Source organism: Amphibalanus amphitrite, unplaced genomic scaffold (genome assembly GCF_019059575.1).
Source record: "Amphibalanus amphitrite isolate SeventyFive unplaced genomic scaffold, NRLGWU_Aamphi_draft 000229F_arrow, whole genome shotgun sequence".
Lineage (NCBI taxonomy): Eukaryota > Metazoa > Arthropoda > Thecostraca > Balanomorpha > Balanidae > Amphibalanus > Amphibalanus amphitrite.
In genome coordinates this window covers 324,738-351,206 of record NW_024881724.1, presented here as the reverse complement: position 1 = coordinate 351,206, position 26,469 = coordinate 324,738, and the positions used below count along the sequence as shown (strand labels likewise).

General features: G+C 48.2%; 1 protein-coding gene across 1 annotated transcript in view; it reads left to right on the top strand.

The window, feature by feature from the left end:
• The first annotated feature begins 1,778 nt into the window (after window positions 1-1,778).
• LOC122385740 overlaps window positions 1,779-26,469 on the top strand; it is a 100,645-nt gene continuing 75,954 nt past the window's right edge. The window contains exons 1-5 of the mRNA XM_043374209.1: window positions 1,779-2,660; window positions 3,008-3,157; window positions 3,792-3,992; window positions 4,832-5,225; window positions 20,483-21,639. Of these exons, the coding sequence (XP_043230144.1) occupies window positions 1,946-2,660; window positions 3,008-3,157; window positions 3,792-3,992; window positions 4,832-5,225; window positions 20,483-21,639 (2,617 nt within the window). The 5' untranslated portion in view covers window positions 1,779-1,945. The remainder of the gene's footprint in view (window positions 2,661-3,007; window positions 3,158-3,791; window positions 3,993-4,831; window positions 5,226-20,482; window positions 21,640-26,469) is intronic.

Here is a 26,469-nt window from a genome sequence, read left to right as displayed (position 1 = left end):
AAAAGGGGAGACTTCAGCTTGTGCCGGTGTCAAACATAGAGGATTACGCTCGTCGCGAATACAGATGATATTGGTGTTAAAAGCAGACCAGGAATTTCACTACTCCTAATAAAGTTCGAACGAACGTGACTGGAAAATGCACACGTTAAGCTCTATTCCGAAGAATCACGTGACCGTTGGTCACATGATCAGTCACGTGACCGACGGTGACCCCCTTGTCAGGCACGTGAAAGATATAGCGCGATGTGATGATATGTAATAGACCATCCATCGATTACCTTCTCTATTAAGTTTTAGCCCAATATCTTCAAAAATGGTCAAGTTATACGCATTACGGTACAAAATAGTATAATAAAAATTTCACAAATATATATATTTTTTAAAATTCATTTATCAGTACGTTATTTGACATCGTACAGCAATATAAATAGTACCATCGTGCTCCTGAGCTCAAATTGCATCTGATAGGCACATCTTTGTTTGAAAAAATGACCTATTTGACCTGAAAGTGACCTGACCACAGGTAACTTCAACTAAAAATAACCTCTAAAACCAGAATACATTGTTATAGAAATCTTTGAGTTTGAATAAAATGGACAATAAAACATGCGTCACGTGACCGATACATGATATAAAATTCCCGTGACCGACGATGACCTGGCCTTGACTTTGAAAATTCAAAGTACAAGTTGAGTACCCTCAGGGTATCCAAGGCATATAGGTATCAAGGAGAGCGCAAAACACAAATGAGCCTGATCGGACTTGTTATCCGGCGGCCAAAGCCCAAATTGTGAACAAGCCAAAATGCTGATAATTTTTACTTTGACCTAACCTGTGACGTCATCAGTGGCCTTGAGGTGTTTGTGGTAGATTGTCACACAGCCTCTGGGCTGGCGTGCCTGGGTGCGCCACTGGCCGCCCTATCCGTCGTCCCTGAGAGCGGGCTTGCGCTCGCTCGACCTATAGCCCGGGGCGCCCAGCTGTGCGGTGTGGGTTGAGTCGGGTCAGCTGATCGAGTGAGAATACAGTTCTGACCGGTGATCGGAGGAGTGTGGTGCTGTGGTGCCGAGCTTAGTTCACGTTATAACATTGGCGACGAGGTATTTGAACAGAAGAAATTGAAATGCCGGTGGGCAGAGTAGAGCCATTTAATGTGGAGGAAGAGAACTGGGAAGAATATGTCGAACGTATGGAAGAGTATTTTGTGGCAAATGATATCACAGACGAGGCCAAGAAACGTTCGACTCTGCTCTGCAACATCGGATCCAAGGCATACGGTATCGTACGATCGCTGCTATCCCCTGTTAAACCGGCGAGTTCAACGTATCAGCTGATTGTGGAGAAACTAACGACCCATTATCACCCCAAGCCGTCGGTAACCGTCGCACGGTTTCGATTTTTTTCATGCTACCGTCTACCAGGAGAATCGATACAAACGTATATCGCTCGTCTCAGACAGTTCGCTGGTGATTGTCAGTTCGGTACATTTCTAGAAGAGATGATTCGTGACCGACTCGTATGTGGTGTGAAGTCTGACTTGATCCAGTCCAGGCTGTTGTCAGAACCCGAGTTGTCTCTGAAGAAAGCGACAGAGATGGCGGTAGCCATGGAGACAGCCGGTCGGAATCTGCAGGAGCTGTCGGGAGCGGAGGCGGCCGATCCGCCGCGACAAGAGGTGCAGCAGATTCGGGCACAGCAGCGGAGCCGGCCGACCGCAGCGGGGCCAGCGACACCGCAGCGAGCTCCAAGGGGCCCAGCTCAGCAGGCTGGCATGACACATCACACAAGTAAGGCCTTGGAGGGCGGGAAAGATAAGTGCTGGAGGTGTTTGAGTAACCGGCATGCGGAAGAGGACTGTTATTTTCGCCGAAAGAAATGCTTTCAATGTTTTCGTTATGGACACACCAGTGCAGCCCACCGAGCTGGCACGGTGAACAGTGTGGGGATGTTACCCGAGTCTGAGTCACAGGAGGGTGCCGAGGGTGGACTGGAGATGGAAGTAGAGACTGGTGAGGTTGACGCTCTGGTTAGCGATCTGTTCACATGTGCAGAGGAGCGGCCGAGTCCGGTGAAGCCTCCTATCAAGGTCGACGTCAGCATCAACGGTCAGTCGGTGCAGATGGAGCTGGACACCGGCGCCGCCGTCTCCGTCTGCACGTACCGCCGCTTCAAGGAGCTCTGGCCGGACGGAGACAGGCTGCTGCAGCCGAGCAGCCGTCTGCTTCGCACGTTCTCCGGTGAGAAGCTCTCAGTCCGAGGTGAGGCGTGGGTGAACGTGCTGTATCAGGGTGTCAGTCATCGATTGCCATTGACTGTGGTGGAGAGTAACGGTCCGATGTTACTAGGCCGTAACTGGTTGGGAGAGATCAAGTTGGACTGGCACAATATTTTTGCGATGACTCTGAGTCCAGCCATGGGAACACTGCTCGAAAAATACTCCGAGCTATTCAAGGACGATCTGGGCTGTGCGAGGGATGTAGAGCTCAACATTCCAGTGGATCCAGCCGTGAAGCCCATCTTCTACAAGCCTCGGACGGTGCCACTCGCCTACCGGGAGAAGGTGGACGCCGAGTTGGAGCGGCAGATCAAGGAAGGTTTGTTGGTGCCGGTCAAGTGGAACGACTGGGCGACGCCCATCGTGACCTGCCAGAAGGCCTCAGGTGAGATCAGAATCGCAGCAGACTATCGTCTCACAGTAAACAAGGTCACGCCGTTAGAAAAGTATCCTCTGCCAAAAGTAGACGAGATGTTCAGTAAACTGCAAGGTGCGACAGTGTACAGTCAGATAGATTTGAAAAATGCGTACAATCATCTGCCATTAGAGGAGAAGAGTCGCAAATATTTGGCCATAAACACACACAAGGGCTTGTTGGTGCCAACCAGACTGGGATATGGGTACGCAAGTGCTCCGGCCATCTTTCAGCGTTACATGGAAACTCTCTTGGCTGGAATACCAGGGGTGGGAGTGTTCCTGGATGATGTCATGATCTCTGGAAAAACCCCACAGGACCACCAGAACTCGCTGGAGGTGGTGCTACAGCGGCTGGTGGCGGCCAACCTGCGCCTGCAAAAGAAGAAGTGCAAGTTTGGAGTGTCATCTATCACCTACCTGGGACACCGCATCAGCGCGGACGGCGTGAGTCCGACCGACGACAAGGTCAGTGCTATCAAAAACGCACCCGCTCCGAAAAACTTGAAGGAGCTTCAGGCCTGGCTAGGGTTGATCAATTATTATGCCAAGTTTGTGAGAAATCTGTCCACCGTGCTGGCACCACTGTACCGCCTGCTCAAAAAGGGAGAACCCTGGCAGTGGGGAGCCGATCAGAAGAGCGCGTGGCTGGCAGGGAAGAGCCTGCTGCAGTCTACGCAGGTGCTGGCTCATTTTGACGAGACGGCACCGATCGTGCTGTCTTGTGATGCCTCTCCCTACGGGGTTGGGTGTGTCTTGAGCGTGGTTGACAAGCGCCTGGGAGAGAGGCCGGTAGCCTTCTACTCGAAATCGCTCACAGACACGCAGAAACGATATTCACAGACGGACCGGGAAGGATTGGCGGTGATTCTGGGGGTCCGCCGCTTTCATCATTGGTTGGCAGGTCGGAAATTTGTTATCCGGACCGATCATAAGCCCCTCCTGGGCATGCTGGGGGAGAATAAGCCGCTGTCCATGATGGCTTCACCGCGAGTGACTCGATGGGCAATGTTGTTGTCGGGCTATCAGTACAAGCTAGAGTATGTACCAGGATCGAGACAGGGACATTGCGATGGTCTCAGCCGTTTGCCTCTTCCGACAGCTGCTGGAGACTTGCCAGAGCCCGGCGAGACTCTGCACCTGGTGGAGATGATGGACGCTTCGCCAGTGACCGCCGCTGTGGTTCGACTGGTGACTGAACGTGACGCCACCCTCAGCAGAGTGCTGCAGTACACCCGAGACGGCTGGCCTGAGGACAAGAGCGGCGAGTCACCGGAGTTAAGTGCATATCGCATGAAGCAAGGTGAGCTCAGCATCCAGAACGGATGTCTCTTGTGGGGAGCTCGAGTCGTCATTCCAGTCAAGTTGCGGGAGAGGGTGCTACAGATGTTGCATGACGGTCATATGGGAGAGAGCCATACCAAGGGGTTTGCAAGAATGTACGTGTGGTGGCCAAACCTAGATTTTGACATAACCCAGATGGTTAAGGCGTGTGTGACCTGTCAACAATACCGCCACCAAGCGCCCGTCACGCCACTGAGTCCGTGGTCCCTCCCGTCCCGGCCATATGAGCGGGTGCACATTGACTACTGTGGCCCAGTGGAGGGGAAAATGCTGCTCATTGTAGTGGATGCATATACCAAGTGGATTGACGTACATGTAACAACTAGGGCAACAACCGAGGTTACTATGGAGGAGCTGCGGAAAACGTTTGCATACTGGGGAATTCCCAAGTTCTTGGTATCAGACAATGCTCAGTGTTTTGTGGCACCAGCGTTCCAATCATTCTGTACTCAGAATGGTATCACACACCTGCGCACTGCGCCGTTGTCTCCAAAAAGCAACGGTCTGGCTGAGAGGGCAGTGCAGACGGTGAAGCAGGGTCTGAGGAAACAGGGGAATGGAACGCTGCACACCAAGCTGGCAAGGGTGCTGTTCACCTACCGTTCATCTCCCCACAGCACTACCGGAGTGACGCCAGCAGAGCTAATGACCGGGCGGCGCATGAGAACTCGTCTCGACTGTATGCTTCCCAGTCTGCAGGATCGTGTTGTCAGCTCGCAGTGGAAGATGAAGGAGCGGTATGACAGACAGGCACAGCAGCGCACCATACTACCAGGAATGTCTGTCCTCGTTTCACAGGTGTCGGGACTGGCCGGCGTCGGCAGGACAACACGCTGGCTACCCGGACACTGCATCAACATCTCGGGACTCAAGCTCACGGTCCGGCTGGACGACGGACGAATCCTCCAGCGCCATCTGGACCAGGTGGTCCCGAGAGCGGTCGCCGGGAGCCAGGCCGTCCGACAGCCGACGGACTGGACGGCGGCGCCGCGGCCTCCTCAAACGCCGCCGACGTCGCTGCCGACAACTCCAACGTCGCAGGCGACGCCTTCGCCGCCGACGCCCTCACCGCCGACGCCTTCCCCGCCGACTCCCACGCCGCTTCCGCCACCGCCAGCGGAATGTCCGGAACGGGAGAGGCCTTCGTCTCCCTTCCCAGTGGGGCGGCCGGCTCGTGGGTTGGAGGGACGGGGTGAGCTCAACTCGCGATTGAAGTGTGACGTCCAATTGTCGCGTGGCGAGAGTGTTGAGTGTCGCGAGCCTGTGTCAGCGCCGCAGGTACCGCGCTATAACCTGAGACCGAGAAAATAGTTGTTAACTAGGGGGGAGGAATGTGGTAGATTGTCACACAGCCTCTGGGCTGGCGTGCCTGGGTGCGCCACTGGCCGCCCTATCCGTCGTCCCTGAGAGCGGGCTTGCGCTCGCTCGACCTATAGCCCGGGGCGCCCAGCTGTGCGGTGTGGGTTGAGTCGGGTCAGCTGATCGAGTGAGAATACAGTTCTGACCGGTGATCGGAGGAGTGTGGTGTGTGGATGGTGCCGCTGTGGTGCCGGTGAATGAAATTAGGCTTTGCTCGACAGTTTTTCCAGGGCTATCAGACGCCATTTGAATTTTACCCAGGCCCAGTAGTTTCGGAGATGGGGCGACTCTGTAGAGCCCCCCCCCCCCCTTCCCCCGTCACTCGTGTTATGGAAAATACCCCAGTCATGCGCGGGCTTATCCAACATTTTTAAGCGTTTTTCGGCAGTTTTTCGTTAACAGAATTTGCCAGTTCTTTTGTGCATAATATCGGTTTAGCCAATTGAAGCACTTTTTGTGGTAATATATCACTGCATTAAGGAACTGGATGACTACGTTGCTAATAGTTAGCAGCACGCTTGAATTTACTCCATGCTGCAATATCTACAAAATTGCTTAACCCACTTCCTGAGTCCTGTGATAAACATGTTTAGCTTATGCTCCGGTTCACGGTATAGGTTTTTCCGCGAAATAGAAACGCTCAAAGAGCCCTTGGTCGCTGCTTCAACTAGTTGTGTCAAGTCTTGTCAAGTGGCTTCCACGGTCCCTGATTCAACTTGGACGGCCTGAGGCTATTGAGAATGTCTCTTTTTGGAGCAGATTGTAGTCACTAACAAGTGCGCTGGGCTGGGGTCTTGGATATTATGATACTTAAACGGATGCCGCTGTGATCCCGCCATCACAGCGGTTCTTTTTATTATACGATAGCCTATCATCATCTGTTCACTGATAAAGGGTTTACATAGCTTCGAAATCACCGGTCAAATCACCGACACCAAATCACCGAAATCACCGAGATTGATGAGTTCAAAATACTGTCAGGTCTCTCTCTCTCTCTCTCTCTCTCTCTCTCTCTCTCTCTCTCTCTCTCTCTCTCTCTCTCTCTCTCTCTCTCTCTCTCTCTCTCTCTCTCTCTCTCTCTCTCTCTCTCTCTCTCTCTCTCTCTCTCTCTCTCTCTCTCTCTCTCTCTCTCTCTCTCTCTCTCTCTCTCTCTCTCTCTCTCTCTCTCTCTCTCTCTCTCTCTCCTCCCCCGTCTCTCTCAACCGCTCTGTCGTCCGCCGGTGACCTCTCGGTCCGCTATCGAGCTCGGGTGTTTCGTGACCAGCGGCGCTTGTTGTGGCCGCAGTCAGTTCAAGATTCTCGGTCACGTGGCCCATCGCTGTCACGTGGTACGTGCTGCAGCGGCGCCTTTGGGCCGGGGTCGAAAGGGCGCACGACCATCCTGGACGGGGCAGCGCGCCACCGTGGCTCCGCCGCCCCGCGCGATGCTCGATTTATGTGGACCCGGTTATCGAAGCGTCGCTCGCCGCGGCGCGTCGGCTCCGTCGCCGCCGACGGGGGAGGGGGTGGTGGGAGGGTATGGGGGGGCCTGACGGCAGCGGCAGCGCCTGACAAGCGTGAACTAAGTCAGTGAGAAGTTTGACTGGTGAGAGCCGGAATGGAGTGCCGCGGACGGATAAATGGCGATAGCGCTATCGGAAGGATTAGCCAAATGTAAGAGTATGATGCATGGTATAGCAAGAGAAGTCCCAATTCTCGCATTGCACAAGATCTCGACACTGCACACCATTTCGTTCTATTTGGAATCGAACCAAGCCAAGCGCTATGTGCTGGCGTAATCTTGGCGCAATAGATCCTGATGGCTCAATCGCAGCGGTCACCGGGACGGGGAATCCGTGGAACGAGCTCACATCAGACGGTGGCATAAGGCTGTGCCGTAATGTTGATCCTACCAAGAGCGTCGATTTAAAGGTCATCGGCTTTGAATTTCGTCTCCTTTTTAAGGACAGCTGACCAATACGAGGTATCAAAGTTCTCAAGAGGTGACCGCAACAGGTCTGAAAACACATTTTGTATGGTTAATGTCATCGTAAAATTAATCATCCGACTTGAAGCATGCATCTTCAGTTTACATTGTCTATGATGGTAACTTATTATTAGAAAATTATGGTACGATTTACCATTTTGCAATTATATAAATATTGATTGTCTAGCCGAAGTAAATCGTCCTATGAAGCAAGCGATTGCTGTGTAATGTGATCTCGCAAAGAATAATAACACGATAATAAGAGACATGCAATTAAGTCCGCCAAAGTTTACGCTTTGCGAGGTTAGGTTGTTTAATGAAGAGATAGTTGCCCACGAGAATATTGCAATAATGTAAGGGTGATGTCGGCTAACAATTAAGTACCAGCATCGCTCAGGGTAAGACTATATAAGCCAGGTGGAGCGTTCCGGGCCACAAGCTCATCGATATTGATGCCGCGCTTGGAAACAAAATTATCACAGGCTGCTATGGTAACGGGACGAACAGAGAGCTAGAACTCACCTAACAATTTATTTGCTGTCTCATATGTAAGCAAGTAAAGGCGCATTTCGGTGATTCGGCAGCAGGAGAACTCGTAATTTGGATAGCCGATGAAATAATTTATCAAACTATCCTAAAAGCGCTCCTATGGTTTACTCATATCCTTTACTTTCTGTTTTGCTTTCGGGCGCTGCCAAATTCATGTCTTGCCACGTGATATGAGGATACGTGATATGAGGACAGGATATAAAAGAACATAGCAATACAATTACAACACATTTATGTAGTTCTGATACTGACCATTAGCAAATGTGCCTAAAAAGAGGCGAATGTGACTGCATAGCGTGATCTATGTTTTCTTTCAAAGGGTTAATGCATTTTGTATCCCTCAGGGAAAAAAATATTCCAAGCTCTTCAAAGTCCTGACGGTGTGGAAGCTCCGGCAAAAAAAAATCACTGGCGGGCTCAACATTCGACAAGGCTAAGGCGTTATCGCTGCTGTTGTTGACAGCTTTCGGCCTGTCTCTATCCGGCTTTGCTTGCCTCTTGTTTGTTGTGACAGTCAGAAGAACCAAAGCACAACAATGCGAAAAGTTGGAGGAGCGTGAAAACGATTCGACAAGCGAAAATTCATCTATCCTTATAATATTTTTCTTTTATACTATGGGCAGTAAGTTATATTTCCGTGGCAGATTTTATTCGCATATGAACCGCGGCTATATGGCCCGTTTGACATAACGATTTATCTACCTCGCTATGATCTGCACACTACAGTGTGGCAGTCACTCCTGACCATGGGCCATCCTCGCTGAAAAAAGTAAGTGCTGGTTTCGGCACCTTCTGTGTAAGGAAGACCTCTTGACTGCCTTGGAGTTGTATGAACTAGGGGTGACATTTTGCGGCCTCTCTGATGCGCCGCCGGGGCTGAGCCCGGCACAGGAGACAGGCCGACCAGCCCCGCAAACCGTCACCCCACCGCACATGAGCCTGCTCCTGAGGAGCCATGCTGGAACGTCGAATGATGGTGATTGTTCAGCCCGGAGTAGGGAGTTTCAGGTTTTAAGGTGAAAGGTTTGTGCCTGTGTGTGTGGAGATAGGAGGGATCAAAGGAGTTCCTCTGATCCCTCCTACTGAGCCGTATAGTGATCAGAGTCTCCTCTGATCTCCAATGCTGAGCCAAATGACGGCTCAGTATTTGGTGGCTTTATCACGGAGCCCTTTCAACACAGTACTCGTTTTTTTGTGAACATACGATCGATCGTTGCCATAAAAGCCTCATGATCGGTTCACATTATTAGCTTACATCATAAGCGTTTTTTTTTTACCCGTGCATAGATGAAACGTTATGATGAAACAGATTAATAAATCTTCACCGTTCAACAATGCCACACAATGCGCAGAGACAATTTCTATAATATTTCAAAGCTTGTCACAGCTGTCTGGAAGTAAACAACATTGTGATTTTTCATTTTGTAAAGCCTTCCATCGTTGAAAAATTCGGTCTCTAGAACGGATGAAAACATCGCAAAGTTTATTTCACTGTGGTCCAGTGTAAAAGTTTGTCAATAATGTCATTTTGCTGATGACTGATTGTTTCATACTGTTCAAAAAACTTTTGTGAGCTGCGCTGTCTCAAAGGAAATCCTATCCAACAACAAATAAATCTCCAGTTTGTTATTCTATAGCAAGCTTGGTAAAATATGCGGTGACTGAATCGTAAATCTGAGAAGTTTTAACACAGTTTACCTCCTTATCAAGCTATGCGTGCTTCAAACTTCGCGTTATTTAATTTCAACGTCCTGTTGATGGAAAAAGAGAAGAAAATAAGCAAAGTTCATTCGTGCAAGCTTTCACGAACTTACTTCAATCACTGATCAACAGCCAAAAATGTACAGAGAGGTGAGCATTCGTTTCTACCTAATTCGAGGCCGCTGATTCCAAATCTGGTCACCGTTTTGCCCCATCGGGCTCAGTTTTTTGTCTGGCACATACTGATGCCTTAACCCTCGCATGTGTGCGGCGTTTGCCAGCTTCTAATGTGTAGGGGGGGTTGGACCCCCCCCTTGCCGTTTGGCCCCTGATCGAGCTAGAGCTTCGCGGAAAAAACGAGCGTGTTGCCCGTGACGAGAGGAAGCCAATAATACCCAATTTTAAGGTCCAATGTCATTGGTTGACCTTCCAGGTCAGGTCAATGACCCAAAGTCGGGAAAATCGGGACCTGTTAGAAAGTCGTAAAGTGTGGCTGCTAATGGGTTTTTCGGGGTGCTGATCACGAATATTGTGTTAGTTTTGATCACAGATGATGTCTTTAAAGGGACCCTCCCACCTTCAAAAAAGTTTATGAATTGGCATGAAAGTGATGTCGCTCGGTTCAGAAAGAGCGAAAACGAATATCTACCAAATTTCACCGAAAAATATTCACAGGTTTTCAAGATATTAGACTTTTACTTTTGTTTACTTTTTTGGGATCTCCGCTGTTTCTAGCGACTTTATTTTAGAAGTGCGGCGTTTGCGGCAGATGTTGCGCGCAAATAGCATATACCACCGCGTGCTACAAAACGTTTTAGTCAAACATTAAAAAATCGTTAGTTATTTGCGCTGACGTCACACATTCAGAGGGGTATTCCTAAGCATTAGCCCCTCTGAATCAAAATGCTGCAATTTTGAAATTCAATATTTCCGATTTAAGGCATTTCTCGATGTTGTGAGTGCCGAAACCGGTAATTGTGAGCCAGGGACCCCATTTTGGCTATCTCAACTCAAATCTAATGTTAAGGTGGGAGGGTCCCTTTAAGCATTTAGACCAGGTCGGGTCAGATCAGGTCAGGTCAACCAATAGGCGTCGGGACGGGTATTCGTAGTACGTGTCAACCGCCTCTAACAGCTTCGTAACATGTTACGAAGTCACCAAAACTACTTCGTAAATGTTCAAATGGTTGCTAAATTCGAATTCAGCTCCAAAAACTAGCTTAGAAACATGTAAAACTCGAAAAAGTGAACCGAGGTCACCCGAGGTCACCAAAGGTCAATGACATGACCTGACCTTCAGGTGACCTTGACACCCACCCTAATGTATGGGAGCAACATCAGATCACATGTTTGAACGTTTGAAACCACGAAAAGCTTGCAAACGCGCGGCTAATGCGAGCCGACATACGCAAAATCGCGATTCCGGCCAAACATGGTCTCGGGAAAGAGGTCACAGGTCAAAGGTCATTTGGGTCAGGGTCATGAAATTTTCAGGGTAGGTGTAAAATTGATCAATGCGAGGGTACTGAAAGTTTCGTCGCGATCTGCCGCTTTTTACGCGAGTTATTCGCGAAAAACCATGGGGGGGTCCATCCGACCCCCCCCCCCCCTACACATGCGAGGGTTAAATTCTCACTTTTTATGATGCATTGTTGTTGGCCTATTGTAGATATCCTTAGATCTAGATTATATATCTTTTTAATCCATATTTACCACAGCCAGGCAACACAGATGAGCACAAAACTATTGAATTTGTTGGAACAGAAATGTATATCACACATCACAGCGCAATGTATGTAGGTAATCACATATTGCACAATCACGGCAAAGTGCAATCAACCAACGGTATGGTCATCCATCTGTGCTACCTCTCGACCACACAGGCAAGATTGTTGGTCATTTCAAACACTTTGGCATCTTCCTTTCGCTCAGCAACTCTTCTTGTTAGAATCGCTTCTGATTCTTGCTTTGTCTCCTCCCCTGCTGACGTTCCTCTCTCTGCAGTGTCCAGCAGTAATCACCCATCATATTGGGACCAGACTTGCCCTGATATCTGCTCTCCATCACGGCGATGTCCTGATGGAACCTCTCCCCATGCTCGTCACTGACATCTCCAAGATTTTCCGAAAGTAAATTGGATCACTAGCCATGTAATATAAAGACAGAATAACAAGCTGAGTACATGCACCTAAGAAAAGGACGCAAACATACTGTAATGCCAAAATCTAACACGACACCCGATTGCTAGTGCCAGATTCGTATTTTGCACCCTAAATTACCCAAGACACAGAGCTTTTTCCTTCGGAGTCGCTGGCAATGTCATATAAAGGAAGAGTGAAATGTTGAAAATAGCCATTCAGAGCAGATACACAGACATACTGGATCTCAAAAACCTAGCCTGATACGCCATTTCTGATGCCAGATTCGTGTTCAGCGTCACAAATTACCACAGAAATGGGTATTCTGCTTTCTGTACTATGACAAAAGTCAAATTTTGTTTATTCGCCAGCTCAGTGGCTCGATAAGATTAGTCTTTGATTCATCAAAACCATTCTGTACCTTTATGAAGGGTATTTTACAGTAGCATAGTATATTTCAGCATACAGTAGCAAAGGATATTTTACACAGTAACATAAGCACTGACGAGCGTTTCATCAACCAGACTGGTTGCAATAGAATGTCGACTTAGTCAAAAACTCCTATTTAGAATAACGTCTGTCGTCCCCCCTCGGAGGACGAGTTCGAAAAACCTTGAGAAATCTTAAGAATGATTTGGGAAGGTCTCGTGGAGGACTTTTAAACGCCGCCTCGCGGGGCTCGATACGACGATTGGTTCTCGAGAATTAGGGAGGGGCTCGAATCCGACCCCTCCCCTGGGCGGTCTTGGTATAAAAATAGCCCAGGTGGTGCCGGGTTGAATCGGAATCAATAGGAATATGTACCCGTTACCTTATGTAGCCGTACTGTAGCAATTCCAACATCTGCCAAATGTCTTCAAGTGGACGTCTGGCGGAACGGGAAGTAAAATCTTACACCTCAACTGGCTTCACGATGTGCAGATCTAAATGCAAAACGTGTAGCAAGCCTGCTCATCAATCACCCAATTCTGACACTTCTAGGAATCCGTTAATCGTCGTTCATCTTCATAAGACTGCACCCGGTATCATTAATTCGGGAAGCGCTAAGTCTACCGGCCCTCCGCTTTAGGCTCTGACGCTCAGCATAGACCCCGTTCTTTAGGTACGGCTGCTTTTTCATACATCCAGAGCGCACTGCAGATTGTGATAATAAAACCTAACACGCATTTTTTTTAATGAATTTATCCCGAACCAACCAGATTGGAAGGATTCACAAGGACAGAGCCCCCGCTAAGCGAAGCTTGTTACGTTGACCCTGTCCTCTACCCTCTGATTGCGCAATTCCAGCTCTATGGCAGAATTTAGAGTCCAAAGTTTAACGTGCTGTGCACGGCCGATTGTGCACATTTTATAAGAATTTGTGGCATCGTTTGGTTGTCAGATTGTATACTTACCTGTTAGAGGCGTCGAAAAGCTATTTGGTAATGTGTTTGTTTCAGGTAGCATAGTCTTGTCTACACTGAGGTCTGAAGCTACCGTTTAAAATTTGTTGTGCGTTGTTTACTGCGTAGTTGGCTTGGGATAACATTCAATTACCTAATTGGAGCATCAAGAACTCTGCAACTGCATTCAGGATGAGCAAAATGAAGCGGCGTAAGGTGCCGCCGTCTTATCCAGCCCAACGAGCCTCCTCACACCACCTATGACAGGTCGATGGTTGCCTGAGCATGCTGTCAAATGCCTTACATTGTGCGTACATAGGTACAACATCCACTCCCAGGCTGTAGCCTGCCGCCACTCTCCTCCAAACAATCCGTTCCGTAATCTGGCACCAGGCCACTCGGTAAGTGCTCGCTCTGCCACCGCGCTGCCACCTACCAGCGCTCACGAGAACTAGAGCTTTCCGAGATGGCGCGTCAGCTCATCGAGCCGTGACATCCAAGCCGAGCTCCCGAGACGAGTAGGTACCTATTGGTCTATGTCTGGCGAGGTGAAAAGTGTCCAGCGGTCTATAAGGCAACTGCAAGGCGATAGCTCAATGCGGGATGTTACCAATGGCTGGCTGATTTTCATATGCAAAGATTAGTAGCCGAAAAACAAAATCCGCGCAGATATCACGCGATTCTGAAACAAATGATTGGAAAACGCAAAACATCTCAGATACCACCGCTCGTAAAACCCGATGGTGAACTAGCTACAGGAGACAAAGAAAAGGCGGACGTACTAAATTCCCATTTTGCCAAGCAATCAACTTCAGAAAGACCAGCGGAGCTCCCTCCTCCCCCTGAGTCAGTTATTCCCGAATTGGGCGACATCTTGGTTACCGAGCAGGAAGTTCTGAACGCGCTTAATTCGTTAAATGTTAACAAATCTTGTGGACCCGATAATCTACCCAACAAGATAATTAAGTTAGTAGCTATTTTAATTTATGAACCTCTTGCCGCCCTTTTTAACAAGTCATTGTCGGAGGGAAGATTTCCTTCTAGCTGGAAGGAGGCCAGAGTTACAGCTATTTTTAAAAGAAAGGGTTCTGCATCTCACCCAACCAATTACAGGCCTATCAGTTTGTTGCCCTGTCTATCAAAAATTTTCGAGCGCCTTGTTTTTAAGCGTATTTACCAGCATCTTACCGACAACAGGCTTTTATCAGAAACGCAGAGTGGCTACCGTCCGACGCACAGCACCCAGCTGCAGTTGGTCTATCTAACCCATAAACTGTATGAAGCATTGAATAGTAATCGTGCTTTTACAATCATATATCTTGATGTAGCCAAATACTTTGATCGCATACCACACAAAGGGCTGCTTTTTAAATGTGAACATTTTTTTGGAGTTACAGGGAAGGCCCTTGAATGGCTAGGATCGTACCTTGCGGACAGGAAGCAAAGTGTCGCTGTCGGAAACGAAATTTCAGCGCCGCAGAAAATTACAGCGGGCTGCCCACAAGGGTCCGTGTTGGGGCCTTTGCTTGCCTTAATGTATCTGAACGACATTGAGGCAGTCACCACCAGTCCTACGCTTTTATTTGCGGATGACACCGCAATTTTCCTAGCACACAGACACAGCTCGCAAGAAGCAAAGGTGCAGCTCCAAACAGATCTAGACGCAATTGTACAATTCGGTAGAACGTGGGGGATTACCTTTAACGCGCAAAAGACCGTGCAGCAGACGTTTTCTAATAAATTACCAAGTCAGCCTCCTAAACTGTTATTTGACGGGGAACCTGTATCAATACAGGAAAGCCATAAGCACCTGGGAGTTATTTTTTCAACAGATTTACGCTTCCATAAGCATATCAATGATGTAATTTGTAAAATTAATAAGTCACTTGGTCCACTCTATGCCGTAGCTGACTATCTTCCGCGAAACACTCTGAACTTGATTTACAAAATTTATTTGCGACCTATATTCGATTATTGCGATGTGGTGTATGACTCGAATATTACTGTGACTGACGCTATGCGACTAGAGCGAGTGCAGCTCAAAATCGCCAGACTTGTGACATGTGCTCATAGAAGGTCGCCGACGAACGACCTGCTGCGCGACGTTGGGTGGGAAACGTTGAAAACAAGACGTACAGTACACAAACTCTCAGAATTCTACAAGATTAACAGCGAACACATCGCCACGCCACAATTTCTCAATCACATCGCACTCTCCACACGCAACCAGGACACACGAAGAGTGTTGCGAAACGCAGACAACATCACAACACATCACTGCCGCCTGTCATCATTCCGGAATTCCTTTTTCCCTGACTCCATATCCAAATGGAATTCGCTCAGTGCTGAGACACAAAATCAGCCTAACCTTAAGTCCTTTGGGAAGGCAGTCACCAAACACTACGGTGTTCAAAAACCTCCTCATTACTATTTTCTTGGTACCAAATTGGGTAATAAGCTAAATACAAGGCTGAGACTAAAAACATCCGAACTCAATGCTCACCTCTTCAGGATTGGACTGACACAGTCTCCTCAGTGCAGATGTGGCTATAAAAATGAGGGGTCAAGGCATTTCATCTTGTTTTGCCAAATATTCGCCACCTCCAGAATTAAACTTATTCAAAACGTAGTCACAGTGTTTCCTGAGTTTATAAATATGACCGATTCTACGAAAGTAGACGTACTTTTAACAGGCTCATTTCTAACGGAAAGCCAACAGGCAGCTGTCGCTGCCTCCTTCCAGTCTTTCTTAATAGAAACAGGGCGACTCTAATCAGCGATTGCTCGGTTTTGGCGGGGCGGCATCTCGCGGGCTCCCTGGCGGCGGCCGCTGGAACTGCGCTTTTTGTCGGGTAGGGTCGTGCGGGGCGGCGCTGTTGTCGGCGGTGGCTTGGTTCGGCTGACCGGGAGAGGTGCCTAGACATAGCCCAGACATTTGGGCTGTGCACCAATCCCAGGACGTTCATCATGCCTATATATGTTGCACATATGTGAAATACAGATGAGATGAGATGAGATATGCAGTCAGCTATTCGGTTAGTTTAGGAGGCGTCGCGCCAATGACCGTCCAACATTATAAGGAGAACGTTCCGCTTGAGGCTAAAAGTAAATCGTCGACTTCATTTTATCCTCTTTATCACTCCATCTCATGGAATTTCTGGAGAAAATAAGCTCGACCTCGTTATATGTACGTAGATCTGAGCCGGTCACCGCACCGACTGGCTATCTGAGCGGCTCGACTCGGATAAGGAGGTTCCCAGCTCCACCGGCGCTATCCTTATCGTGCCGAACAGACGGCGCCGGTCCAGCAGAGGTCGATGTCCGTGAGACCCGCCGATCGAACCGACGACTGACAGTGTCAGCGGCACCGGCGAACGGAACAGCAGACGAAGGCAGCTATCGCCTCAGTCGTGTCGTGTTGTCTTGATATTGTAAGAATTCTGAAGTTGTGAAGTGGTGCATGCAGGAATAAAACTAGAAGTGATTGGTTGACAATGGCTTCTTCAGCATTCTATGATGATTAAATTTTCTGATGATTTTTTTCTGGCACGGACTTAAGGTGCACGGGCAATTTCAAAACTCGACGAGTCTCCAGTACGAGCCCAGTTGCAGTGGGGGGTACAATTATGCGAGGTAGCAGTAGCTAATCGTTCCCATTCGCCTTGGACCCAGTGAGCTAATGTATTTCATTTTGCCGTCTCAAAGAAAAAAAAACTTCATGGCAAACGTTAAGAATGAATGACATTAAAAACATGCAGTTTAATTTTCTGTTTTCACGGTATGAATGCTCTTCGATTTGTGTTATCGAGCTTTTCATCACCGTATCTTCCAGCCTGGCATTGTGTGTTATTTTACAGTGGCTCCTGCCCCATACTAACCGCTCGACAAACGACTTCTTGGAGGCCTCTCCAACGGCCCCGTCCGATTCTGACGGCCATCTTTTGCTGCCAAATGACGGCCTGTAACGCCTCTGGTCGTCATCAGAGCTGACTCGGTTCGCAAAAATCCCAGTTTCCCCCGGCTACTGAAGCCGTTAATCGCCATTATTCCATTCAGGGTGCGCCCCCTTGATGGAGTTATGCGGAGGAGGGGAGAAGTAGAAAGATGGAATAAAGGGAGAGAGAGAGAGAGAGAGAGAGAGAGGGGGGGGGGAGAGGGATGGGAATAGAAAGAGAACTGGGGATGAAGACGAAGCAAAAGAAACAAAAGTTGCACAAGGAGAGGAGAGGAGAGAGAGAGAGAGAGAGAGAGAGAGAGAGAGAGAGAGAGAGAGAGAGAGAGAGAGAGAGAGAGAGAGAAAAAGAAAAGAAACGAAATCTGTTGGCAAAAACAGCCGAGTCTCCGTCAATGTTTCGTTGCAAGACGTCTCGCTGGTCGCTTCCTGCCGAGCGTGGCTCCGGTATTGGCAGCCGGCGTAGTAGTGTTTGTTCATTAACGAGTGCTGACTTCATTAACGATCGAGCCTCCGGAGCACGGCTAGAGGCTTGTCGTCAACCTCCCTCCGCTGCGGCCGAGAAGGTCGAACGGCCGGTGGGAGGGGGGGGGGGGAAGAGGAGGAGAGAGTGAGCGAGAGCAGAGGGAAGAAGAGTCTAGAAGAATGAATAGAAAAAAAAGAAGGGAAATGTATAGAATAGAAGAGAAAAGCAGTGAAGAGGATGTGAGGGTAGGCAATTTGATGGAAGGAGAATGAAGGGCTTGATGCCATGGAGATTTTTCATGAAGAAGCACCGATCAGGTTAAATATGTGATTAAGTCATGCACCTGTTCAAGATACGAACTAAGCACAAGTAATACAAACATGGCAAACAAATTCTGAAATAAATCATGCAGATCACAGCGCGCCCGGCGTTACCAAAGATTGAAGCAGCACGTTTTACATACGATACCCACAAGCGAATAACAGAATCGAGTGAGAATGAAAAGAAAATTGCTTCCCTGCTCATCCGCTTATGGGAACGAGAAACTGTCAGCATGATCCATGCAATTCGCAATTGTTTGCATCGGTCGGTCTCTGATCCGGATCGCAGAAAATGATCAGAAGGGCAGTGAACTATTCAAAACAGCTATGAAAGCGACGCATCTGGACAAGCGTTACTTTTTTAGCAGTCCCCTGTCATGGTGCTTTTACATAAATCATATACAGAATACAGCAGGCTGCATTTCATCACAGTTGCATCAGTAGCAGCAAAACACCTTCAATTAAGGGGGGGGGGGCACTGCCGACTTTTGGTCCCATTATTTCCATGCAACGCCCATAGGGCTAATGTTAAAATGCCAAAATCAAAGGAGGGCACGGTGCCCCGGTGCCCTCCCCGTTCCGCCGCCTATGAGTTACATACCTGTGGCCAATATCACTGCCGGCGTGTGCGGGCGGTTGGGGTTCGCCACGCCCCAGTCGCAGTCTCCGTAGTCAGCCGCGGAGTTTACCTGCAATGGTAGGCTGCACCGCATTACACTCAGGCTCGCCGGCACAGTCTATCTCTACTAAACAAGGCGACGGACTGCGGGCTCGGCGTGCCGGCGCGGTGGTACAGCGTACCCGGTGGCCGGCAGCGTAGGTATCGGTAAAAACCGGCGGTAGTTCTTCGGAATATCTATCAAAGGAGCTTTATTACACGACGTCGTACTGTCACCAGGATGAAATAAACCCGCCTACACGGCTAGCAACAGGACCTGCACTGAGTTCAATAGCACGTTGCTTGCTCTAACTATTGTAAAGCGTAACATCGCATAATATGCACAGAAAAGTTTCACTTCGCTTTCAAGACGGTATGATTTTCTGCGTCTTGCATTGTGTGAGATCCGTCCTAAATGCTCAATTTGTGTGGCTCACCAGATCACTGACTGTAGACAGCACTACCTTCAGTAGAAGCATACGATGCTTTGATGTCGGTTCATTGGCATCGGTATATTCTGTATGCCGCATTTTCCAGGGAAACACTACACGTCTATTGAATGTGAATTTGTCCTTGATTAAGTTAACCCGATGACAGCTCTGTGTGGATGCAAAATAATTTATAAATGTAACAAACTGACTTTACAGTGGCCATGATTATTGTTCACTACAGATAGAGAACCTCACTCATATATTCAGGATTCGCATCGCATGAAGGCCAGACGTAATTTACATCCCAGCTACATTAAATTACTTCTGAGAAGAGCTGAGATTGCACATAAGAATGCGAGTAGCCACGAGTAGCCGTAACCAGTGAGGGATTGACGACTCATGCGATCAGCGATAACGAATCAAGTCACCTTGTTAGCGAAGCTGAGTTACCGACTTAGTTCCTTGAATGGCAATCCATGCAAGAAACTTCACAGATAAAGTTGGCAAAGTGGCCACTTAGTTCGCTTTACGATGCTGAGAAGACTATTACCATAATGTGTTTACTGTAAGCTTAAATATCCCAAACACATTAGGCGGCAGGAAAAATAAAACAGGCTTTCATATGGCACCCCTAAGGGAACCCCTGGGTATGGACCTGACCTTTCTGTCTGTCGTTCCTGATGGGTCACATGCTCTGAGCAGCTTTCCGAGGCGGCCAGCGGCGACCGCTGCTCGTGCCCGGAGGGCAGTAGGCCGTGCTCTGCGCTGATTGGTCCGTCGGGACTACAGACGACCCCGGCCGAATGATGTCAAGGTCACGAGTGGAACGCATCGGTCGCTGCCCTCCAAACGAATGGGAGACTGTGAAATCACCTCGTCAGGAGGGATACAATATAATGGATGCTTGTTGGCGACAGAGATTCAGCATGGGAAGTTCTTTCTGAGCTATTTGATCGAACTTCTAAAGCATCATTCACAAATAGTATTGTCAGCTTTCATTCTGGACCGTGTATCTGCTAAATTAGAATGAAACTCGTATTTATCTGTGGCATGGCATAACAAGATGATGTCATATTCCACAAGATGTATTCGTGATTTGAATACCTAATGAGCTAAATTGATGCAAGCAATTGATAACGTATGTTCTTTTGCAAACGCATGTGTGTTTAAAAAAGACGCTGAAGTATGTATGTATGAGTTTGCATCAAATCGGTTTATTTTTATACAGGGTGGTTTAATATGCAAAATTGTGTTGCATGGCAAGGAAACAGCGTAACCTGACGTTTCTGTTCATTTATTAATAACACGAAGCCCTGCCGCTCATTTCACTTTTACAACAGATTGATGGATGGACATCATTTGTGCCAAATTGCGACACAAGTGAAGCATGCAATGAACATATAAATAATCTAGCCAGACTAAAACATTACTTTCAATTGTTTATGCTCCAGTCTATGAAACCCATGGGCCATATTAAAGTACCATGTACTTGAACCAGCAATCACATGAGAAACACTCCACGCATAGACGTTCATTCATACGTGCGCACGTGCCATGCCGTGAGCGTCTCGGTGACGGCGAACTGACCTCTCCGACGCGGACGGCGCGGTCGGGGCGGCACGGCGGCCGGCGCCGACACTTTCAGTGCGCGCCCGTCGGCGGTGAGCTGTGGACCGGCCCCGGCGCACTCAGGGCGCGCGGCGCCGGCGTGCCGATGACGGTCCGGGCCGCGCTGTTGTTCGCTGCTCTCCTGGTGGCCGCGCTCGGCGCCGAGGGCACCCCCGGCCGGCGGCGCCGGCACGGCTGGCCGGCTCTGATGTCCGAGCCGCTCTCCGGCCGTCGGCACTCACAGACGCACGGCTCGGTGCGGCGCAGTCTGGCCCTGTCTGACGGCTCGTGGAGGCCCGGTCAGGGAGCGGTGCCGAGACTCCGGCACGGTCACGACCTGCGGCGCCGCTGGGAGCGGCAGCGGACCCGCCGGAGGGGACGTGCCGAGGCAGCCGTCGTCTCTGAGTGGCCGGCGCACGCCAGCGAGACGCCGCCGCCGTTCCGCATCTCGGACACGCTGACAGAGATTCTGACGGAGTCGGAGGAGCAGTACCTGCGGGCCCTGACCTCCCATCAGGAGCTGGCCGCCGCCGGTGACGGCGCCGGCAGCACGTCCCCGAACCCTCCGCAACGCACCGCCTCGCCCACGCCCGGCCAGCAGGACCCCGAGCTGGGTATTGTCACCAAATTCCTCCAACTGGTGGAGTCGCAGCAGCGGCTCGGAGAGAACTGCACAGCCGGAACAGACTTCCAGCTGGAGGGTGTCGTCGACCGCTACGGCCAGGAGCGCTTCAGGTACCAGGCCGAGCTGACTGTCAAGATGGCCAACCTCCTCACCAGGCTGTGGAAGTTCTCGCCAGATGTAATGGACAATGAAAACTTATTAAAAGCGCTGGTGTTATCACTTACTGAGGCGGACGATGACATTTTTGCCGCCGGGAACTGCTATGACCAGAAACAGTACAAGGACTATCACTTGTTTTGTCCGTTCGCTTATCGGCTCCCCGAGGGCCCTATCCTGCTGAAGGATTTGGCTGTCGAATACGACTACCTTTCAAACACGTCCGAATGGTACTTCACTGCCAGGAAGAGGGCTGCAAAACTCATCAGAGAAACGGCAGGCCGGCCTGAACTTGGTAAGCGGATAAATTAGAGCGCTGGTGTGACACAACCATTTTCAGTGTTTATTGCGATACACATACAGTTCCTTATTAGAGGCACAAAAGTAGCATTTATTTACAAATGTTTTTTGCTGTGTCCTCTTGTTGACATTTCAAGCTAGATCATCCAAGGCAAAACCTTCGGTAAAATGTAGCACAAACTGACAATATAACAACCCATAACACTGATTTTATGCTCAATGCAACTCATATAATTACTATGAGATTTATTAACATTTCAAAAATAAACTTTGCATAGTTATGCATGTTGAAAAAATGACAGAATTTTCACAGCACCACTGGCATCAGCTGGCTGCGTTCGTTTCAATCAGCTGCAGACCATCCCCGTCAGGAGTCTCGTATATCGAGCGCCGGGACGACGATCGAACCCGGGCTCGCACCACTGCTTGCAACCGAAGTGCATGCCATGCTCTTCTGAGTACTCACAGACTACGGAGCATTGCGGCTTATAGTTTGTTTCAAAACATATGTGACGGTCATTATAACAACAAAACATTATAAAGAGCTCTGATGAGGAAGAAAAAAAACTTATCAATTGTGTTTGCGAAGGAAGCATACTTTACCTTGTACATTACAGATACATATATTGCGTATTTAAACACTTCTATGCACTGATACTGCTTAGCAACGATCAGTAGCATTTTTTTCCAAAGCGCCTTTCAGCCTTCACCCAAGTAAGAAGGCATCTGATAGTCTCCAATCGGCTTTTCTGGTGCCCTGGGTCCGCGATAAGCCGTGAAATTCATACGAGTAAGCCGCGGAATTCATATTTATAGCAAGGTCTGCGACAAGCGAGGTAAAATAGCAAAATAATCTCGCGTCAAATACAATCCAATTCAAATTTAGATATGCTTAAATGTTCGTAGATTGCAATATTTGTCTAGATATCCGTTTTGTTTGCAAAGTTTATTCATCGACATGTACACATATATGCCAATGTATTATACAATGGTCTAGGTTATTCTTACCTAAAGCATGACAGCGGAAGAAAATATCTAGACAAGTCGCCCAATGTCGCTAGCTAAGACAGTAGCACGTCTGTTTTAGGACGTTAGAAGTTCGTGGAGTTGTTCTACGTGATAAATACAGGGTGTTGCAGATAAATCCGACACTTGAGAGGCAAAATACGAAATCGGCAATGAAAGCATGAATATTGCACATACAGGCCTGGGATTTTATTCAGCACCAGTTCGAGTCATATGCTGCACTTCTACTCGATGTAACCGCCGTCGGCGGCGACGACCATCTCAAGCCGAGGGCGAAATGATTCGCACGCCTTGGCGACCGTGTCCTTGTCTACGGCGGCGATTTCTGCCACGATGGCGGCCTTGAGAGAGTCGACGGTATTGTGTGCGTGCTTGTTGGTCTTTGCCTCGATCACGCCCCAGAAGAAATAATCGAGGGGGTTGCAGTCAGGAGAGGAGGGCGGCCACAAGTCCGGCGACCAGTGGTGAGGGACGTTGTTGAGCAGCCACGCCTGCGTCGTCCTGGCCTTGTGCGCCGGGGCGGAGTCTTGCTGGAAGACGTGGGGGCGTCCGTTGGCGATCCTGTGTTTGTGTTTTGGGGGAGGCAATTGATCATAGAGATGTAACATACTGCCCAACTTTTCATCGTGAGCATAGCACTCGAATAAACACGTTTTTTCCAAGTGTCGGATTTATCTGCAACGCCCTGTAAGTTAGCCAGCAGGCCACACTGTAAGCGGCATGCCCGGTCATATGGGTGAAATTAGCCGTTTTCACGACGGCCATCTGGTACACATTTGGTGCACATCTGGTGCAGATTAGGTGCAGATTTGGTCAAATAAGGTTCAGTGAGTCTCTTAATAGCTATAAGCAAGGATTGCACTAATTGCTTATATGCCTGCTTTGTCATATTATCAGAGAGCATCATCGATTAAAACACTGAAATAAATTCATAGAATACAGATATTTGCTGTAAAAGAGATTAGGTGCATGATTCGGTCAAATTAGGTGCACTCTCCGGATAGTCCGTCGTGAAAACGGCTAATGCCGTCATATTCGGGACAGGAAGCACATATTCCATCAAGCTTACCAAGCTAGAACGTATTTTTGCGAAAGATAATGCGTGCCTCTTTTATGTTATTTCAGTATATCTCTTTTCGTTCCACTTGAGGCTGTTCTTTTGACAAATACTGCCTCTCCAACACTACCAAAAATTGAAGCATGTAGAAACGTAAAAAAAATAAAAGGTGGCTGGAGGCTGGAGCACAAACACTTCGTCCAGAGTACGTGTAACACATGATTGAGAAACATTTGCAAGGGATCCAACATGTGCAAAAATCAAGCCCCCATTATCCATCTCATCATATCACATCAAAACATGGCGCAGTTTAGTTCGGATGCTAGAGACAAGTATTATTGATTGTACCCTAGCCTATGCAACATTTTGCATCATTTTTATGACCACTAATGCATGCCGGAAAAAATGGGATTTACATTTGAAATGCCACGCGAGGTAAATGTGCCGATTCATTACAAGGAACAAGACAATGCCCTTAGCAGTATTGTCTTTTATTATCTGAATGAGTATCATCAGTTGTTTTCGAACAATGGCTAATTGTTCGAACTTAGAACATCTATCACTGCTGCAGTAAGATAAGAAGTCACGGAATTTTTCATTGAAGGCGATTATTTTAGGCAGATGTGAATACTAAATACGTATCACCCAGCAGCGTTTTTAAACCAACTCTTCTCATTTAATCAAAAACTACTCGTGAACTGTTATCAAATAGGCAAACCCAGTGATCACAGGTGACATATCTTTATAGTTAAAAAAAAATGCAACAGCGAAAACAAAACATGCAAAAGAGCTTGGCTTACAAAATAAGTGGTTACGAATGAACCCATGACACGTGTGCTTACATGCCTATGTTAAACCTCATAATGCCCCACACCACAGTTTTCTAAAAATAAGCTCGCTCAGTGATCTCTAATATAGGGTCAATGAGGTACTGCATAGCGCTACGAAAACCAAGTTTACGGCTACGGAGCTGGGCCTAAATCCGGGCCCGATTGGATTGATAGCCCGATTGTGTCTATAGCTTAGCCATGGGTTCACGTCGACTTCAGCAGGGTTATGGAGTACATGTTGAAAGGCTGCACACCGTCGTGCATGCTGCCCTATCGGTAAAAAATGCGCGTGATGGGTGCTAAAAACGGGCGGAGCCGGTGCTTGAAACGGACGGGGCGGAGTGCCATCAGCCGCTATGTGGAAGCGTTACTTATGCTTTTAGGAAAACGAATGAGTTCATATTTGGCACTCATTCAGGCGTTATTCTAAGTATTAATTTCTCGGACTTGCGTTAGTTACTTAAAATACTTCATGGCTCGAATTATTTTAATGATTTTGAGCGCTACTTTGGTCGTTGTATGCCACAGTCTCTATGAATTGCTCTACGTTGACCGATATTACAGCCCACAGTAACAACAATTGAACTATGTTGCATCATGACGCAACTTTAGGAGCCCGAGTGACTATGATAGTATGATGTGTTCCCAGGGAGTTGCAGTATTTGACGCTGTAAATTGCCTATCGGATGTCAAAGACAGTGATGGAGTACTGATATCACTCACGGCTGACACCTCCAAAATTCCGACCTCGTCCCGGGCAGCCCACGCCATTGAAAAGTCTAAGCAACTGGTCATGATCGAGTCTTGGTTAGGAGACACCCTGCTGACGTCACTTTGTCATTTTAGCGCCATGACTGGGAAGTTGGCGGTGCCTTTGAATTATATGTTCTCTATACGCAACTGATGCTCGGTAAAGATTGGAAAGCACTTGCTTACAGGCCTACAAATTAATCACAAAATAATAGGCAGAAGCTGACTATGTTAACGGTTATGGAGATCGCGTATGCTAATAATTTACGTAATGCTTCCAAAGAAGAATTATTTTCACAGCAGGTACTTATCGTAATGAATGTAGCAAAAGTTTGGTAAATGCGACTATCATAATAGTTGAATTGTTGCCCGCGGTTGCCCTTACATGTTTCCGTATCACTAACCAGTGCTGATTTGGTTATGTAGGGCGTCTTTACTTTACTCACGAACTAAGCTTCAAACCCAATTTGACTGCATTGTATGGCTCCCACGTGTTTTATTTCGCATTGAAGTTGACCCCTGGTTAACTATAAAAACTGGGTACCTCTGAAAAGTCAGACATCGTCACGTTTTTGCTCGATATCGCTCGGACGTACTCTTAAGGTATAAAATTCCAGGAAATATTTTCACGATCGTCAATCAACATGTCTGTAGAAGAGGTGAGTCAACAGCAGACAACAGAAATACAGGTGACCATAGCAATTTGCTGATGTATTTGAGCGACAAAGCAACAACAAAGCGACAAAGAAACAACAGGCTGCAAGGGCACCTTGTCTAGATCGTTTTGAGCACTCCTTCACTTCACGATGGCCCTTTTTGCATTTATCGATGCTCTATGAAGGCCGCCTTGCACCCGATCGTTCACCCTTGTCAGTGGCTACTGGCTGCAGGCAGCTGTATCCGTCATTTTCCGGTGTCGGTGCCTCACCGTCCTAACCGCCCGGTAGCTGCAGCAGAATCGACCGATATAAAGAGTGGAATGCCACTCCGCAACATTACTAATAAATGCCACGCTGTCGAAGTTGTGCAATGAATGATATATCATTCAGATGCTGAACATTTTCCGTCATACCAGTTCCACTTTCTTAGAAGTGATAGTACTCAGCGTCAGCATTCAGCAACTGATTTTTTACGGCACACATGCTTTCACTTCCAGCGCCAC